Source organism: Choloepus didactylus, chromosome 11 (genome assembly GCF_015220235.1).
Source record: "Choloepus didactylus isolate mChoDid1 chromosome 11, mChoDid1.pri, whole genome shotgun sequence".
Lineage (NCBI taxonomy): Eukaryota > Metazoa > Chordata > Mammalia > Pilosa > Megalonychidae > Choloepus > Choloepus didactylus.
Genome location: NC_051317.1, coordinates 39,662,255 through 39,682,181, shown reverse-complemented (window position 1 = coordinate 39,682,181; position 19,927 = coordinate 39,662,255). Strand labels below are relative to the sequence as shown.

General features: G+C 44.1%; 1 protein-coding gene across 1 annotated transcript in view; it reads right to left on the bottom strand.

Annotated features, from left to right (window-relative positions):
* TRIO (trio Rho guanine nucleotide exchange factor) overlaps positions 1–19,927 on the bottom strand; it is a 409,289-nt gene that overhangs the window by 201,728 nt on the left and 187,634 nt on the right. The window contains 2 exon segments of the mRNA XM_037798879.1: positions 3,821–4,051; positions 14,438–14,569. Coding sequence (XP_037654807.1) covers positions 3,821–4,051; positions 14,438–14,569 — 363 coding nt within the window.

Below are 19,927 nucleotides of genomic sequence, written 5' to 3'. Positions count from 1 at the left end.
TTGACCCAAAGGATGGACAGGGCGGAAAAACCCTTCAATATTATTTAAACTACTAACATTCCATGGTTTTGTACAAGTTTTAGGACAATTGAGAAAAACCCACATTCACGCTTTCCCCCATGTACTTCCAGAACACACACTGACTCCTGAGACATTACCCCACCCTCTTCTCCCCTCGCTCTAGATTCTTCCCCGGCAGTTATCGTCTTGTACTAAAGCAATGCTGTTAGAAAGCACGAGCAATGTCAAAATGATCATTTCTGAGGCACCTGTACACTTAACCTTCAGAGAACTCAAAAAACTGTGAGAATCAAAGCATACTACATGAAACTGAAGAATCACAGAACAATTAAATTAAAAGTATTTTGAACTTACCTGAGTCACAGTCAGTGAAGACCTATGATCGCTGACTCGAGGAGAAAGGTGTGAGTTAGAATACAGCGTGACGCTCCACCAGGCCAGGCCACTCAACAGAAAACCCACTCTCTACTACCCCTCAGATTACCTGTCTGAACATCACGTGCGTCCTCTTCAACGCCCAGGTAGAGCACAGTGGCTTGGTGCCTGACCGACCACCGTGGGTGAACGACAACCTGCTCAGATGCCCCAGGCTTCCACACACACCTCTGAGTTCCTCGCGCCCACAGCTGACACTGTGTCCAACCCTTGGGATCCTCTACTTAAGGGCAAGGACATAGCTATTATCTGATTGATCCCTAGAACTAGACAGTCTTTTCCAGGCTCCCACAGCTGTATCCTCCAAACCCCACAGCTGGGCAATACTTCTACTCCACAGTAACAAACAGTATCAAGAACTGGACTTACTATTATTTCCCTAACAACAGTAAGAAAAGAGGTAAGTCTCCTACTTGAAAAATGCAATCATAAAAGTCAAGTTTTCATTAATCAGACAATCATTTATTAAGTCCCCACTATGTGTCCCATGGATTGCACTGTCTTCCAAACAGGAAAAGCAGCATGAGTAGCTTATTGTTTAGGTATTCAGAAAGCAGGTTAATCTTAAGCAAATTGTAAAAACACACAGAATAAGCACCACTGGCATTATTCTCACAGATAAATATAACTGAGAATGATCTGCTTCGAGAACAAAATGCACAGAATCTCTAGTTCAGGCCCTGTGTTGTCGCGTGTGCTGGTAGCTGAGAGAGCAACCGATCATCATGCATGCTCCAAGCCCTACTCTCAGTCGTGGGTGACAAAGAAGCTACAGATGATACAGATAGAGACAGAGGAATATAGAAATAGAGATAGATATGTCTACACCCATACCTACACATATGTATGCATTTACACATATGTACACACACACACACACATTTATGCTTCCCTCCCACCTCTCCTACCCCTGCCCTTTCCTCACTCTGTAAGCACAGATACGCCAGGGGCCCCGTGCCAGTGGGAACTCCACGCAGCTCTTCCTGGCTGGGGTCAGGGATTGCATCATGTGGTCAAGTCCTCACCTCTGGTCGTGTGGGTGTGAAGCATCTGTAAATAGGACCTCTGAAGATGTTACTACTAGCTAAGGTGTGGACTTATCTGTGAACGTAAGGCCAAATCGAAACAGGGTGGGCCTTACTCAAATACGCTGCAGTCCCCAGGCAGAGGAACCGGACATGGAAGCAGAAGCCGGAAGTCAGGAGCAGCCGGGGGCAAGACGGCCATGTGACAGAGGACTGCCACATCGGAACCCCACAGACTGTGGAGAAAGCATGGCCTTGCCAACACCTTATTTTTGGACTCCTGGCCTCCAGAACTGCGAGATGACAAATTTTGTGTTCGTTAAGCCAACCCACTGGGTGGTATTTATCACAGCAGCCCTGACAAACTAAGACAGATGGTGTCAAGCAATCCCATTATCTTAACACACTTAATATTTAATACCCTTCTGACATCTCTACAGACCACTCTGCGTCTTGTGTGTACAGTCCCAGTCAACTGCCTGAAACACTTCCACCATGACCCAACACATCCCAAAGCGAACTCAGTACCTTCCCACTGAGCCCCCACTCCACGCCCATTCACTACCCTCCAGCTGTCAAGTGAAATCAGATCCAGAAAGCGATCTTCATAAGTCTCAAGAAATCCTCCATGCCTTTGGACAGCCTTCAAGATGAAGCCCACCTCTGCAGCCTGGTACACAAAATCCTCTGTGACCCAGCTCCTCTTTCTTTCTTTGAGTCATCTCTGCCTCCCCAGACACTCTCTGTAGTTTTCCCAAAGGGCCTCGGGGCTCACTCACCCCCCTGGGACACTGCACGACTGCTTTCTCTCCTGGAACACCCTCCTTGATGTGCTTCCTCTACTGGCCAAGATGTGGCTTTGGACTCACTTTCTCTGGGAAGCTTCCCAACCTCTTTCCCCATGTCAGGCTGGGCACAGATCCCGCCACCTCCCGTCGTACCTCTTGCCACGCTGGGCGCATCCCTGTAATGGCTCTCCTTATACTTAGAAGCGTAACTGCTGCTTGTGGTGCCTGTTTCCCCACCGGACTGGGGGCTCCACGAGGGCAGAGAACGTGTCTTATGGGGACGGCCCGGCCCTGAGCACTTCGCTGGGTACGTCTTTATCGAAACCTAGGTAAATATTTGTGGAGTGAACAAAGGAGGGCATCAAGTCAAGCTGACGCTGCCCTGGTGGTGGGGAGAGGCAGAAGGCAGCCCAGCCACGGAGAGGATTTGCCCTCATATTATAGGGGCACAGTTACCAATCCAGGGTGCTTATTTTCTCCATCCTTTCCACAGGGGAATCCAGTTCTGCACTGCACATAAATAAAGCCTGGTCCAAAGCTGTACAAGACAAGAGTTCCCAGACTTTTCCACAGTTCTGAGAGGACCGTTATGGCTCAGGAGTTCCTCTAAGTCTTCATCCAAATGCAGGAAATGATATTTTAATTGTATAAAAAAAAGTGCTCAACTGGTGTTCACATTTATTGTCTGTATCCCAAATCTTTATATCCTCTAGGTGTGCTAGATCCCAACAGCTAAGCATGGAGAAATCTTTAGGCATGGGTCATGGTATAATGTGTAAATTGCAAGGCAGCTTGTCCACCTCCTGGCAGGACACCTCTCAGCTCCATCCAAGCTCCATCCTGCCCACCCAAAAGGTTGGCCTCGAAGCCCTCTCATTCATCCTTCAACAGCTCCCTGGGAAAAGTCAACACTTGGACATAAGATGGTAATCAAGGGGCCAAGCAATTCCAGACACTGTTTCAAGCAAAACAGTATCTGGACCTCTAGAGCATCCCAAGTGGCCAACACATTGCCCAGAACATACAGAGACCAACAATATCCCTGCATCAGTGAAGCCAGAAGTCACGAACTTCACATTTAGGCAACATGCTGACATGCATCTGCATTCCTGTTCACTGAGTCAAGGACTTACTGGTTTCCAGCACTGCACGGCTTATACTGCCCTCGAGGCTGTGGATAATAAGCCAAATATGGCAGTACCTGACCTCAAAGAGTTTATCAGCTAGTCAACAACCAGAGCTGGTCACTGCCACATTTGTTACTTCAGCATTCACATCTGCCATCAGCCTTTTTTCAAAAAGACTGGACGAACACTGAGGTCTCGAACAACAATTTCCTGAAGGAACCACAACTGCAGGGCAATATGCTGACGTAACTGGCTCCTCCACTTGGTTCACTCTGACAAGACACACCATGAAGCGAGTGCATGGGGTCTGAGGATTCTCCTCCTAAATCCTGAACTCCATCAGGCTTCTGGGCCGAAGGATGGTACACTCTCCATTTAGTACAAGTCATGTCCCCCAGGAAGAAAAGCTCGAAGGAAAACTGACCTGCTGGACATCCTGCTGGAAGACACACAGCTGCAGCCTCTGGTGGAGCCGCACCTTGCGGTGCTGCCAGATGTTCTCGAGCTGCCGCTGATGGTGCAGCACCTCGTGGATGACATCCAGGACATGGTGCACAGCCTTGGAGTAGTTGGCAGAGGCCGTCAAGGAATCGGAACTGCCAGGAGTCAAGGGCCGCTGGAGCTTGTCGAGGAGGGACTTCCCGTCCTGGCTCACCTGCCCGGCAACAGAATCTAGTCATTATTGCAGATTTGCCACTTTGTCCACGCTACGCTACAGACCCTGTCCTCAGATGCACACACAGGCACACAGTCACACACATACACATACATTCTCACACACTCCCACACATACACTCAGTTCACAAGCACAAAGAGTCATACACGCATGTTCAGACACATCCATTCCCACATATATGTTCATATACAGATATAGTCACACGTATTTATACATACAAACACACAAAGGCATGATTTTAGTGAAAGGCGTATTTATAAAAATAAATAAACAAATTTAAAACAAACCTACCAGTTATCTATGGTATCAAGAAACCAAATATGAAAAACACTGAGCTAAATAAAAGAACACTGTCATTAAACATTGACTAAGTCATTGTAGTAGATGCTATTCTTAATAAACATACCATTTTGCCTTAAATGACATAAATCAGCTGACATAAAAATGCACTGCAAATTAACATTTAAAGTAAAAACTTTCTCTCAAGATATTACAAAGCAGAATACAACAAAAAGTCATCACAATGGACAAAAACTTCAATCCTAAATTGTGAAACCTCAGTTTTTAAAAAATCAGTACGTTAACACTAGGCAAAGAACAAGTACTTAAACTTTCTGATATAGCTGGAGAGCAATTTTACTCCAAAATAAAAAAGCAAGAAAATTAAAATAAGGATTTAAATAACACGGAAACATGACAATCTATTTTATTGGGTGCATTATTTTTAAAAAGTAATTTAAATTATAATGTCAGCATTTCCTAAAATAGGTTTCAATGTTACAGCAGTTAATTATCAAACCACCATTGAATGAAAGTATTCAGAACAAAGAAGAGCAGGTGAGGGAGGAACATGGCAAGAGTAGCGCTATGTATCTTGCACATTTAAAAGTGACTTGAGATTTATGAAAGGTGATGCCAGAGGTGATAGAAAGTTCACGATCAGCTCAGACAACCCGGAGGGCTGTGCCGTGCAGTGAAACAGGCTGTGTGATTCTGGGGGTTCCTTAGGGACAGCCTCTTCACCGTCACCTTGCTGCCTGGGTACTTCTGCGTATGAAAGCTTTCTTGGGTTTCTGTTCTGGAGAGGACCGATTAACAGCACACACACAGCTGAGAGGCACAGGAAGGGTAGGTGTGACTGGTCCAGGGTACTAGAGGAAGCTTCCAGCAACCATAAACTAGGAACAAGTGAGAAGCATGTAGAGTCCCCTAATCTTTCTTTAATCCTCTTATAACTTTAAGTAGTGCTGGAAGGTAGCAGCATGTTTGTTTATTTCTACAGTACCTGAATTTGAGATCTTTGTTGCAATCTACTCACTACAAAGGCTGACCACTGGCCTTCCTAGCTTAAAATTTACCTGTATGTCCTAGCAGAACTCAACAGGAAGCAAGCCAAGCTGACAGAACTAAAGATAACATGAACAGAAAGAAGCAAGTCAACCTCTGAGTTAGGAGCAGGCATGTGCTAAAACAAAGGCTGTGGGAATGTCAGTTTTCTGGAGCAGGTGCTCGCCGTCACCCCCACAAGTCATGGCAACCTGTGTGGGCAGTCTCGATGCAGTAATGTGAGGAGAGCGGGAGTGATGGCTGATCTGAGGGGAGCTGACTGTGATGGAATCAGAGAGGCTACCTGCCCTGAAGCGTGCAGGACATTAACACAATGAAAAAGCTGGCTATTTGACCTGGGCTCGATGTAACCCACAAACACCCTAAGGACGACATTCACCTGCTAAAAAAGGCCAAACAGAAAGACGAAAGGATCCAGAGACCCTCCCCACCCCCATATTACAGGGCCACCACGCTGACCCTGGAACACCCATCTCTGCACTTCTTTTACGCCGGAGGAAAGCAAAGCTCCATCTTGAGCCACCGATACAGAAGGACAAACCAGCCCTTGCCAGGTTTCCAAGGGTATCTATGTGGCACCATAAATATTCTACTATTTAGAATGGAACAAATAATCTGAGCAACAATATTCCAATGGACTGTTCTCTCCTTCACTGTCTTCACAATTGTTTAAAAAGATCTAGACAGCAGATCTCATCACTGGATTTAGAACAACAGACTCACTCAAGGGTGGAGGAGTGGTGGTAAGTGAATATGCAAATAACTTCAGACAACTCATTAAGAAAACCCCGCCTTCCAGGAAGTGTCCCACTGGCACCATCCCTGATGCTGTCATCTGGTGGTTGTGAGGGTGCAGCAGCAGGGGCAGTAAAGACCCTGGGCAGCAAAACACACATCCTGTGCCCTCAAAAAAGAGACAGCACAGAACTCCAAATACATGTTCATGAACAGCATGTCTCCAATAAACTTTTCCAGAAATAATTCCACTCTATTTCAACACATCTTTCATAGATTTGTTGATTTAAAAAAGTATTTATTTAAGCACAGAAAGGATATATGTTTAAGTAACTTTTATCAAAATGTCTTTTTGAGTACAAGAAAATAATGGAAAAGAAAAAGATATGCTAGATTTTTATGATGCCTACTGTTCTACTGTACAGAAATAAAGATTTGAAATGGTACAGAGTAGCCTAAATAAGATATTATTAATTACATACCAACCAAATAATTCAAACATAATTTAAGTACTAGAAGAATTACTCTAAGTTTATGGTATGTGACTGCAGTTCTGGATTTTACCAATTACAGAACCAGGTGAATGGATTTACTTAAGACATATGTTTTGTTTAAAAATGCATTTCTAGCTTCCATGCACTCAAACACTGTTTCACACAAGGAAAACAGGTGCAAAAAGAAAATCAACTTTTATTATCAAAAAGCAAGACTTGCCTTCTATAATTCTGAACAGATCAAATCAGCTCATTTTTTTCAGGTTCTACTCTTTTTGTGTTGTTGTTAATTGGAATGGAGTACTGGGGAACTGAAGGGCAATGGAGGCTACTTTTCACAAAGATTAACATCTTACAAGTATACGACCTAATTAGCTATAACACACCTAAATGAGTTAAGAAAAATGCAAAAACTCAATAAGCAAAAAAAAAAAATGATTAAAGAGAAGCTTAAAATTACCATTATCTAGAGCATGTTTGCTCCTAATTTTTAAGAGGAAAGTTAACTGTTTAAAATCTAGAACAACTGTCTGGTTCTTGAAAATTTACATTTAACTGCAACTGTATGTAGGATTTGTATCTTGGATTTCTACACAACTAAAAAAGTTCCACCAAATTTCAGAGACTTGTCTATCCTTACTTCTGGTCCTTGGATATCCACTTTTCCCATTAAACTGGATCAGAGCTAAGATGTCTCGAGCAAGAATGTTCCTTCACCTGTACAAATAAGAATGTTGCTGTAACTAAGAAAAGAAAATAGTGTCTGGAGTGTATTGTTTAATGTCGCCAAAGTAGCTACCACCCAATGTGACCTCCAGATATGCCAGCAAGGTCCAAGTGTGATGTTTTAGATCTGAAAGTGCTAGGGAGTGATATTCCCAAGGTATAACAAGGGCAAAAGCCATAAAATGCATGACAGTATGGTTAGAAATGACAACACTAGCCTGTCATAAAAGAACAGTGACCCTTCCTCAAAACTGTTATAAAATGAACTACACTATCTGCACCGACCCAAAGCCAACACTGGATGTTTTGATTCTTTGCAGGGCTTGGCTTTCTGTGGCCTGAGGGGCCTGGGAATGGTTTCACAGCTACCACCTTCCCCGGCAGCTCTTGCTGAAATAACTCCCGGATCAAGGTTCTCACAAAGCAGGAAAGAGGGCAGAAGAAGGGTCAGCACCTGATGACCCAGCTCATTTTGTAGCTATCGTTGACATTCCTGAGCCAAACAGGTGAACACGTTGCTTTTGGGTAAGGAGGCTAATCCTGGCTTCAGACAGCTACGCTATAAAGCTCCTCCCAGCAGCGGGCCAACTGCTCTGAAAGCTCATGTATCAGCAGTGATATTGTCCCGTGTCCCACTGCAGCCACCCAACACAGCAAAGCCTGGAGATTTTGGGGCTCCCCTCAGAGACAATGGTACTTTCTCCAGGCAAGTTGTTAGAATGGGCCCCCTACCAGATCTCTAATTTTTCTTTCAGATATTCCATTTCTTACTCAAAACCAGGTCACTCCAACCTAGTGTAGCTCTCTGGCACCCCTACCTGGGATAATCAGAAAGGAAAATCCAAAATAAGAGCAAAACAGGGAACAGCTGGAGCACCCCAGCTGGTGCGAGTCAGACGTGTGCGTGGAACACTCCGTCCTGCGGTGATTCCTCCCGGACACTCCTCCTCTAGATTTCAAGCCTTGGAAGGCCTGGAGCAGAGGTTTGGAGTAAGCAGAAAGCAGCCACCATAGAGTCCGGTGGCTCTGATGCTCTCTGCAAAGCCCCAGTGACGCTGCCACAATTAAAGCCACGTCAAAGCACTGCCTTGTGAAAGTCACCCTCAAGATAACTGAGCTTCCACACACACCATGGCTACAGGAGGTGAGTATCTTTTGACGGAGGTAACTCACTTTGCTATTTGTTTTTCTCTCGTGGCAACAACACTAATGGTGCTATCGCCCAATTATACAGTGCCTTAAAAAAGGAGCTCGACAAGCTCTGCTGGCAGCACGTCAGTCATTTCCACAGCTTTCTGTTGAGGCGTGCACTGAGCCAGCCACGTTTTTAAAACTGAGAAACTGCTGCAGAAACTAAATCCTGAAGTCACGCTGGATTGACATGGGCCAAAGCCGAGGTGTTCGCCTTTCTCCGGCTCTGAGAGCCACGGCTGAGGCTGTGGCAAGTCCGCAGGCACTGACCACAGAGCTTCATCTCACAGCTCAAATGCCTGGATTGAGGTTTATGAGATGGCACAGGCACACCGGATAAAAATCAGTTCTATGAATTTTGTTTGGTAGAAGTATGTTTCTGTACGTGAGTTTGCTTGCCTAAAATAAAAATGCTAAAAAATGGTTATTCTATATGCTGTTTGTAAAACTAGAGTTTATCCAAGACTTTTATACTACTTCCCTCTCCTGTGATCAAATACATGAGACAATACTAGACCCAAACCTAGCAAGCTGAAGCAAGCAGATGTTTAAGAGGCACAGGTATGCTCCTGTTGCTAAAGCACAAACAGCAGCAATATGGGGCAGGTCTAATTAAAACAGAATAAAGGAGGTGTTGGTGTTAAAAAAAAAAAAAAAAAAAGGTAGGTTTCCCACATCAGACTTATGTCATCAGAGGCTAGAAACTGAGGAAAGAAAGAACAAAGAAGAAGAGGAAGGTGGCAGAGGAAAGAGGGGAGAGGAAAAGAAGCCTATTAAAAATGGAGATTCACTCTCTCTGGAGATGGGGTATGGGAATCTACATTTTTAACCAGCACAGTCGAGTCTGAAAATGACAGACTTAGGAAAAATCACTTATGAAAGCAAATTCTTTCCTTGCCTTCCCGTTTTCCTTTCTTCTACCCTCCTGGCCTGAAGAAAATGATGCCCAGCATCCAGGGAAGTGGCAGCAAGGGGGTGAAGATGCTACACACAGGTGTCCGCACGTCAGGCTGTCAGAGGAAACGGGTGGTAAAAAGTGGGGTGCAGAGAAGCCAGCCAGAAGGGTTGGGAGGGTGATTACATTGAGCAAATATGCTAATTAATTAGGCAATTAAATTACTACACTGAGGATAATAGGAGCCAGGTTTTTCGCTGTCTGAGAAGGGATTTATAAACATGGAAAGGGGAAGGCTGGAAAGAACCTGAGGTATTGGATTGGAAAGGGAAATATTATGAACTCATGGGTTTTCATTACATACGTATATGAGAGAGACAGACAAATACTTTTAAATGTGTGTATATGTGTAAAGATAGATGAATAGATGGATGGACAGAAGATAGATGGAAAGAAGGGAGAGGAAGGAAAGGAAAGGAAAAGAAAATAAGAAAAGCAAGCCCTAAATGACCCTGCATCCAAGCTCAGAGCACAACATTCTTGGAAAAAAATGCCTCTTCTGTAGACCCACAACACGTTAGAACAAGGTAGATAAATGGATGCATGGGTGGGTGGGTGAGTGGGTGGATGGACAGAAGGGTGGATGGGTGAGTGGGTGGAGTGGATGGGTGGATGGATGGATGGATGGATGGATGGACGGACGGATGGACAGATGGGTGAGTGGGTGAATGGACGGATGGACAGACGGGTGGGTGGGTGGATGGACAGGTGGGTGGGTAGATGATAGATGTGCACATATATATGCACCTGTGTCTGCTCTGAGGGACTTGATGCACTGACATCTCACGAGCAACAAGCACTCTGAGCAACCAGAAATGAGTTTCTAGAAACTTACTACAAGGAACCAAGACTCCCTGGTGACATGGATGAGATACTGGCTGGCCCCAGGAGGTGCACAGGGAAAGTACAAGATGAACCTAGAACATCTTGATATGCCAGAAACTAAGGAATTGCTCAAATAATGATGATAACAGAAGCCAGATCAGAGGGGTTCCTGCTAGCCAAATCTGGACAATTTAGGCATCAAAGTAAAGAATGAGAGTACCAGATTACAACCCCGACTCTAACAGGATTCGGTGAGACCACACTCATATAAATGCACGAATAAATACAAAAATGGGAGAAAAGGGAAATAAAGCCCATCCAGGTGGCAGAAGGCCAACTAACAGACAGGGGAGAGAATGGAAGCACGATCACCGCAGGACAGTCGCCACAGCAGGTGCCGACGTGGGCAGGATGCGTCAGCAGGAGGGCGTCTGAGGAGAAGTGGACGCTGCTGTTGTCTCATGCATCTCCCCGACAAAATGCGAATTGAGGGCAAGTGTTTAAAATGGTGGCTTTACACTGGGGAAGCCGGCAGACACCAACTTGAGCACGTGACCAAGGTTAGTATCATGTGTGGTGAGACAGGACAATGCCACGTGCCCCCTACGAGGGCACTGAGAGGCTCACAGGACAATGCCATGCGCCTCAGTGAGGGCACCGAGCAGTGCACAGGACGCCATGCACCCCCCGCGAGGGCACTGAGCAGCGCCTAGGACAACACCATATGCCCCCCACGAGGGCACCAAGCAGTGCCCAGGACACCACCACATGCCCCCATGAGAGTGCCCAGCACCATCTCCGCGTCCACCTGCCAAGAACACGCAGCTGAGCCAGGCCCAGAGGAAAGACAGGCTGGACCCAGGAGGTTGTGTGTCATCCTCCGGAACGAAAGGCCTGAACTCTCAACCATCAGGCAGGCAAATGCCGAAGGAGGCCGACGAGACGTGAGGACCTGATGCGGCGTGTGCCGCAGGAGCTGGAACGTGTGGGGAGCTACGAGTGGGCTCTGGGGACTACATGGTTGTGTTGGGTTAATGCTGATTTACTGATCTGAGAGGGAGAGAGGGAGAGAGGATGGAAAAACTGTGGTAAAATGTCAGAAGTTGGGGATCCTGGGGGAAGGGAATGCAGGAGTTCTCTGCACTGCTCTCACCATTTTTCTGTAGGTTTGAAACCATTACCAAATTTTTTAAATTAAAAAGGCATAACAATTCATTCAGGCCTCGTCCTCGCAGTCCATCCAGCTCAAATTACTGTCTCCTGAGTTTATAGGTCATTTATTAACACATTCTGCTGCTAAAACTCATGGTTGGAGACCTCAGCCCGGAAAGCTATTTTAATTCCCATCTATTTATTTCAAATCATTAATACTAGCTTCAAATCTAATGAGACCATACCACAGGTGAACACACGTTCCCATGTACAGATGCCCTATTTTTATAGAATGTACTGGTAACAATCAGGGAATTCTGTACTCAGCTAGAAATGCCAAAGGCAGGAGGCAGGCGGGATGGGCCAACTCGGCCAGAGGATCACCTGGTCGGGTCAGGGTGATCCCGATGTGAGTCAGGCGTTTCCTCTGGGGTCCAACAGGCAAAGACGGTGACCCGGCTACAGCCAATCATCCCATGAATGAAGGCTAGTCTCTGCCACCAGGCTTGGCCAGGGCCAGACAGGCTGAACTCAAACCTACCACAACAGTCAAAAGCAGCTCCACAGGTCAGTGAGGTGGTTCCACAAGATATGTGGGGGCCATAAGGTCCTGCAGCCTCATTATGGGGTATGTACTTGGAAGATCTGAGAGCAGAGACATGAATGGACACTTGCACACTGGTGTTTATGGAGGCAGTATTCATGATTTGCAGTGGGTGGAGATGACCTAAGGGTACATCAACTGAGGAACAGAATGGTGAACTGTTATGTGTGCATACATTGGAATATTGAGCAACTACAAGAAGGAGTGAAGCTATGAGGCACACCACAAGGCGAATGGATCCTGCAGACAGCATTTTGAGCGAAGTGCGCCAGAAACAAAGGCAAACACTAAATGCCTCACGAATATGGATGAACGGACATTGTGTAAATGCAGAACTGAATCTTAGAGCACAGCCTATCAGGGGAATAATTATTGTAATGGTCCCTAGATTGTAGCTCTTACAGCAGTCACATCTATTCCTGAATTGCAATGGCTATCTCCAAACTCTGAGATGCTGATCCCTTTGTATATAACCTGACTGGTCTTGGAATGTTACGTATCTGTGTGACACTTGAAACTCACAGCGAGAGCTCAGCAGATATGAATGTCAGTATTAGCACAAACAGCAACTGTCCAAAAAAAAAAAAAAAGCTGAAAAAGAGCCCAGACTTCAATTAGAGATATGAATGAAGCAGATGTGGTTAAGACTAGGGCAAATCGGGCCAAAGGGTAAAGATCAAAACTGACTGTGTTTTAAAACTTCAACTTCCATGTGAGACCAAGGGAGGAGATGTTTATTTGCTGCAAGATCTGTATTTTCCGAACAGGATAACTTCTACAGTCAGTTTGTTCAAACACCATAATTACATGGAACTTTGAACAGGAAGTGAGACCTGGTACGTTTGTATAGGTTAGAGTGAAATAGTGACACATCCCAAAGTAATTTGGGCAGAGAATAAAAATATATGTGCAGGGCCCCCAAGGAACTGGGGGAAAATGCAGAAGTGTTGGACCTCGTCACCTGGACTGCTGCTGATATTCTCACAAACATTGAGGACTGACAGCTTGGTATGCCGGACACTCAATCCTGGGCTGTCCCTTATGAAGCTTGTTACTGCAAAGGAGAGACTAAGCCTACTTATAATTGTGCCTAGGAGTTTCCAGAGTGCCTCTTTTTTGCTAGATGTGGCCCTCTCTCTCTAGCTAAGCCAACTCGGCAGGTGAACTCACTGCCCTCCCACCTATGTGGGACCTGACTCCCAGGGGTGTAAATCTCCCCGGCAGTGAAGGATATGACTCCCGGGGATGAATCTGGACCTAGCATTGTGAGATTGAAAACATCTTCTTGACCAAAAGGGGGATATGAAATGAAACAAAATAAAGTTTCACTGGCTGAGAGATTCCAAATAGAGCTGAGAGGTCACTCTGGTGGACATTCTTACACACTATATAGATAACCTTTTTTAGGTTTTAATGTATTGGAATAGCTAGAAGTAAATACCTGAAACTATCAAACTCTACCCCAGTAGCCTTGACTCTTGAAGATGAGTATATAACAATATAGATTACAAGGGGTGACTGTGTGATTGTGAAAACCTTGTGGATCGCACTCCCCTGATCCAGAGTATGGATGGATGAGTAGAAAAATGGGGACAAAAACTAAATGAAAAATAGTGTGGGATGAGGGGGATGATTTGGGTGTTCTTTTTTACTTTCATTTTTTATTCTTATTCTTTTTGGTGTAAGGAAAATGTTCAATAATAGAATGGGGTGTGAATGCACGACTATATGATGGTCCTGTGAACAGCTGATTGTACACCATGGATGATTGTATGGTATGTGAATATATCTCAATAAAACTGAATTTAAAAAAAAAAGGCAGCTCCACAGAAAATCATTACGACATGTAGGTGAGCAATGCCTGTTTACATGCAATGGGTAACAGGGCATTTTGCTTTCTATATTGTAGGTCGAAAATGAGACAAAGCATAGAGATGGTACATGGGGAAAAGAACTCACATTATCCTCGTAAATCAACGTGATAAAAAACTACACATCTGTTCAATTTTCAGTTTTTCTCTCAAAAGGCTATTAATTAAACAGTTTCTAAATAAACTAAATAGCCAAATTACGAAATAAACATTGGATGAAAAATTAAACATAATACAGAACTGACTCTTTTTAAATTCCATGGTAAACAAGAAATAGCGCTAGGAGATAAAGGTTCTCATTAGGCCAAAAGAGGGTTAGAGACGCAAACATGCAGACATCACTTTAGGGCACGGCACACATTGGTTTAAGACCCATGAAACTAAGGGACCAGAAAACCAGGGCCCAAGGATGTGTGCGGCATGAAACAATGCCGCCCTGCAATCCAGGAACAACTGGCCACTCACCTCGGAATAAGCAAGGGTGATGTGCTCATATATGCCCTGGTGGTGATGAATGGCGTCTTCCAAATCCTGCAGCTCTGAGGGAAGGTCCACCTCACCGCAGGCTTTACACCACGAATCCACGTTGCTCATATACTTGGAAGTTTAAAAAAAAAAAAAGATTAATATCAATGGCAATTTCTATTGAAAAGTGGATTTCTTTTAACATGGTTGTGAAAAGGAGGATAGTTCAGAGAGAGCTGACTCTCCATCTCAAATGCTACTACTGCATTTCCAGGCCACAGTAGGTGAGTTCTCAAATCCTTCCGTTCAACGGCGGGTTTCTGGATCCCAGCCCCAGAGATTGTGCCCCAGCAGCACTGGGGTGGGGCCCAGGAACCTGCATTTTAAATGAGCCCCTATGTCACAGGCCTGGGATCACACCCTCAGGGACACTGCCCTGCATTCTTTGTTTGGGGTGTCCCAGTGATGTATTCCCCTCTAGGTTTGGTTCCATGATGTTTCTAACTTCCCCCACTCCTGGAAGTGGAGGCGTAAAGAAGACCCACAGCCTCGGCTAGGGCTGCACAGCAGGACCTGGGGCACTGCAGGGCTGTTTTTAGCCTTACTTCTTTCCTCTTGCATTAAAATGCTAATTGAAAAGCCCGAAGAATCTGAAATCATTTACCTAATGTTAACAAAAGCAGCCAGCCCATTTTTCTACCATTCCAAAAGCAAATAACCACAAGACTTAAAGGAGACTAAGAAAAGGAAGACTAAACTTCTCAGCTGTATGCCCTGAATCTCAGGAAAGGTTTGGCTGCCCGTAGAATCACTGAAGTCTTTCCCAATTTGCATGCAAATGGAAGCTTCTGAGCCAACGGCATTCAAGAGCTTAGGGCTTCGCTGGGCTGTCGTTCCCCCACACCCCACCCCAGGCCACTGATTGCCACTCCAGTCTCTCCACTGCCACCCCCACAGGCCCAGGATTCATCAATAGCTGATAAATCACAGCCAAATTGCCTGTGGAGATCCTATCAGAATCCATCACAGTCAAATGTCAGAGGCAGGCAGCAGAAGGCCCAATTAAAGAAGCTAATTCAATTAAGCCAACTAGACATTGACACATTTCCCTGGGTTTTAACCTTTTTTACTCCACTTCCTGGTACTTTTCTACACAGACCAGAGAAGGCAAAGGGTGACTATTTAAAATAGGATAACTGACCTGCTAGCCAGGAAATCTGCTACAATTACCTTAAAATATAATAAGATTTGGATGGTTTGTATGGTAGGTGACTACATCTCAATAAAATTGCATTAAAGAAAAAAAGAGAATAACCTGCCTACTTACTTAGGGACTTAAAAATAGACAAGTCATCCAAATAATAATAATTTATGAAAGCTCCTTTATTATTAACGTATTGACTCTGAAAAATATCTGCGTGTAAACAGGGCTAGAACCCGGTTCACATGGCCTTATGTCATCTGTCACCACGTGGTTTCTGATGGCTTCAATCATGACTAAAAGCAAAGCAAGCACAGAGCATGTTCATTACCATCATTTACGGAGCCTTACCATTATCATGGCAATCAAAGCTGTCATGACATTACTTTACACCTTTCCCTCTCCCACATACAGAACATATAAAATATGTGACTACCTAGGCAAATTTCTAAGGGATTTCTTAGGTGGGGTATTCTATAAATGTCAGTTGGGTCAGGTTGGTTGATTCTAAGTATACTTGATCTCTGTTCTCTTTTTTCTGTTTTTGCATTTAATAACAACTATTGAAGTGTGGTAAAACTTTTTCATATATGAATTGACTGAGGTTAACCACCATCATTAATAAATCATTAGGTCAAGGCAGCAGTTAACTGCTTCTGAACAATAAGTACTGCAAAATGTCTGAAGCAAAGCAAAGTCACAGCAAATTTTTCAGAAAAGGTAAAAGTGCTTCTGATACAGAGTGAAAAAAAGTTTTGATTCTACAAATTTCACAATTTAATGGGTGTCAGACTAATACATCATGGTATCAAAACAACTATTAAAGTGTATCCAGCCTCAGTTTTTTAAGTAAGCAGTAAAGAGAAACAATCAAGACGTTTTATGTGTCTGTAACTAAAGGTAACTTACAACTTTAGAAAGTATCAGACAGCATTGTTTATACTTTCATGAAAAAAAAGTAGCCAGGTTTTAAACACACAGGGAAAGCTGGCTTGCCAGGTAGAAACCTTCCATTCTGCACATCTAAATTCACTTGGTTAGAGCCCAATGAGAGAATCAATCCTTCCTTTGGTTGTATAGGGACTGTGCCAGTTTGTATATATTATATCCCCCAGAAAAGCCATATTCTTTAATGCATTCTTGTAGGAGCAGACATATTATTTAGTGTTAAGTTGGAACCTTTGGATTAGGTTGTGTCCCTGGAGATGTGACCCACCCAACTGTAGGTGATAACTCTGATTAGGTAATTTCCATGAAGGTGTGGCCCTGCCCATTCACCATGGGCCTTGATTAGTTCACTGGAGCACATATAAGCTCAGACAGAAGGAACTCACAGCGAGCGACAGCCAAGAGTGACACTTTGAAGAACGCACAGGAGCTGAGAGAGAAATGTCCTGGGAGAAAGCCATTTTGAAACCAGAACTCTGGAACAGATGCCAGCCACGTGCCTTCCCAGCCAACAGAAGTTTTCCGGACGCCACTGGCCATCCTCTAGTGAAGGTACCCTATGGTTGATGCCTTACCTTGGACACTTTAAGGCCTTAAGACTGTAACTGGGTAACTAAATAAAACCTCTTTTATAAAAGCCAATCCATTTCTGGTGTTTTGCATTCTGGCAGCATTAGCAAACTGGAACAGCGACTTCTGCACAAGCATCATTGTCCTGTGGCAACCCTAGAATCCAAAGTCGGACAGGCTCTACACGGGAATGCTCTGTGAAAGCATGAACACCCAAAGGGCCTGAACCCAATGCCACCCCCGCAGCCACTGCCCTTCAGAGATCCAAAGAAGAGGATGCTCACAGGTGTTCCACACACACACACACACACACACACACACACACACACACACAGGCCTGTGGTAAAGTCTGGCCTCAAAGGTCAATGGGTCTCCACAAGAGAGAACCTCCTAGAGCTTCTAATATGACAACATGGAGTGGGAATGTGGGAGGAGGGACTGTTACACCCCAAACTCACTGGCCCTCCGACCACACCCTCCCCACACAGACACACCTACCACCATCTTCGGAATCATAGTCTGGAACTGTGACACTGGGGGAAATGTGTCTCGCACAGTGGTGGACAGTAAACAAGGAAGACGAGGTGGCTACTGAGGTGACCTCCTCAGACCAGCCCATTTAGTATTTGGTGCTTTAAACGCTCAGTAGATGGAAATACGTGAACACAAAGCATCTGACTAGACTCCAAAGGATACTGAAAGAGAAGTAAATGCTACTCCAGGAATTCAAACTGGGGTTTCTGATGCTCTGCAGAAAGGTGATTTTGTTTTTCTTAATTGCTACTGACTATAACAGGAAAGGAGTCGGGTCAGTCAGTCTGTAAAACTAAGGAAAGCAGATGAGGGAAGAATGAGTCCTATATACAGCTTTAATGTGAACTTTAAAGGATTTTTAAAGTTATTTTTTTCCTCTTGGGAAAATTTTAGTTAAAACTTTGAGACTGGTTGAAAATAAATAAATACACACACACACACACACACACACACACACACACACACACACACACACACACACACACACACACACACACACACCAGAAAAATGCTCCTAAATCTAATCCATTCCTGTGGATGTGGACCCACCGTAAGAAGTACCTTTTGATGAGGCTCCTTCAGATAAGGTGTGGCCCACCTCATTCAGATGGGTCCTAACCCTCTTACTGGAGTCCTTTAAAAACAGGATGAATGCAGAGAGAGAAAGCCACAGAAGCAAGAAGCTGAAAGCAATGAAACCCAGAAGAGAAGGGAGAGACAAACAGACACCGCCTTGGGCCTTGCCATGTGACAGATGAGCCCAGGATCACTGGCAACTGGTCTTTGGGAAGAAAGAATCAGCTTGATGATGCCTTGATTTGGACATTTTCTCAGACTCAAAACTGCAAGCTAATGAATTCCCCTTGTTTAAGCCAAATCATTTCATGGTATTTGTTTTAAGCAGCCTAGGAAACTAAAACATAGAATATAGACATGAATTCAAACTTCAGAGTTCCTTTTTTCTTATTTCCAATTTCCTCATTTTGCTTTATTCCTAGAAAATACTACTCTATTTCTCCTTTCTTTTCCATCTTTTCCACTCCCATGAAGAGTAAGACCCAGTGCACTCCCTTTCCCAGTCCCCTTAAGGGAAATGTTCCCTTCTCAGGTGGCAGCCCAGGAAAATCATGGAGGGACAAGGCCTTACCACTTGTCAAGTCTGGCTCCAACATCTCCAACAGAGAGGACAGTTTCAGTTTGAACCAAAATATGCCAATGATTACTATAAGCACCTTAAACCTGTTTTCATCAATACCTTTTTTGACGTGTGTATGTCTCACTTCCTTTCTATTCCTTAAAAAGCTTGTTTTTGTTTGTTTATCTACAAGCCAAGAATTAGGCCAATGCTCTTAATAGTTATCACGAAAAAAGTAGATATACAAAGTGAGATCGCATTAAACTGGGTAGTTATATGAGTATTATTTGCCTTATAAATTCGAAATGGTATACTGAAGCATCATTCTTATTCTATTCCTCTGAATTCCTACCCAGACTTATGATAAAATTATCCAGACAGTAACTATTATCCTTAAGTTGTGTTTATAGTAAATGTTACTTGTGGAGGTTAATCTCAGTGTCAGCTTGGCCAGGTGATGGCGTCCAGTTGTTTAGTCAAGCAAGGACTGGCCTGATTGTTACTCTGAGGGCATTTCGTGGACTTAAATCATCAGTAAGTTGAACACATCTATGACCGATTACATCTGCAGTCAACGAGGAGACTGCCTTCAACGAGAGAAGTCTCATCCAATCGGTTGAGGCTTTAAAAGGGGAAGTGATGATTTCAGCAGTCAGAAGAGAGAATTTCCATCTCTACTTCAGCCAGCCAGCTTCTCCTGGGCAATTCATCAAAAACCTTCATCCAAGTTCCCAACATGTGGCCTGCCCTACAGAATTTGGACTTTCCCATGCCCACAGTCACATGAGACAATTCTTATAAATATCACATAATATTTACAGATATCTCCTATTGTTTCTGTTTCCCTAGAGAACCCTAATACATCACTTCTAAAATACCTTGTGGAAATTGGAATTCCATGAAAATACTAATGTAAGTACACCAAATAGCGTATTATGTCAGAACCTGAAAGACTTAAGAAAAGCCCCAGCTTTGAGAACATGGGCAAATCAGTTTCCAGAAAGGAAACAAGAATAAATAATGCCCTATCTACTCACTGGGTGACTCAAGATTGAAATGAGATTTTGTATGAAAAAGCTTTAATACAACTATACATACTGGT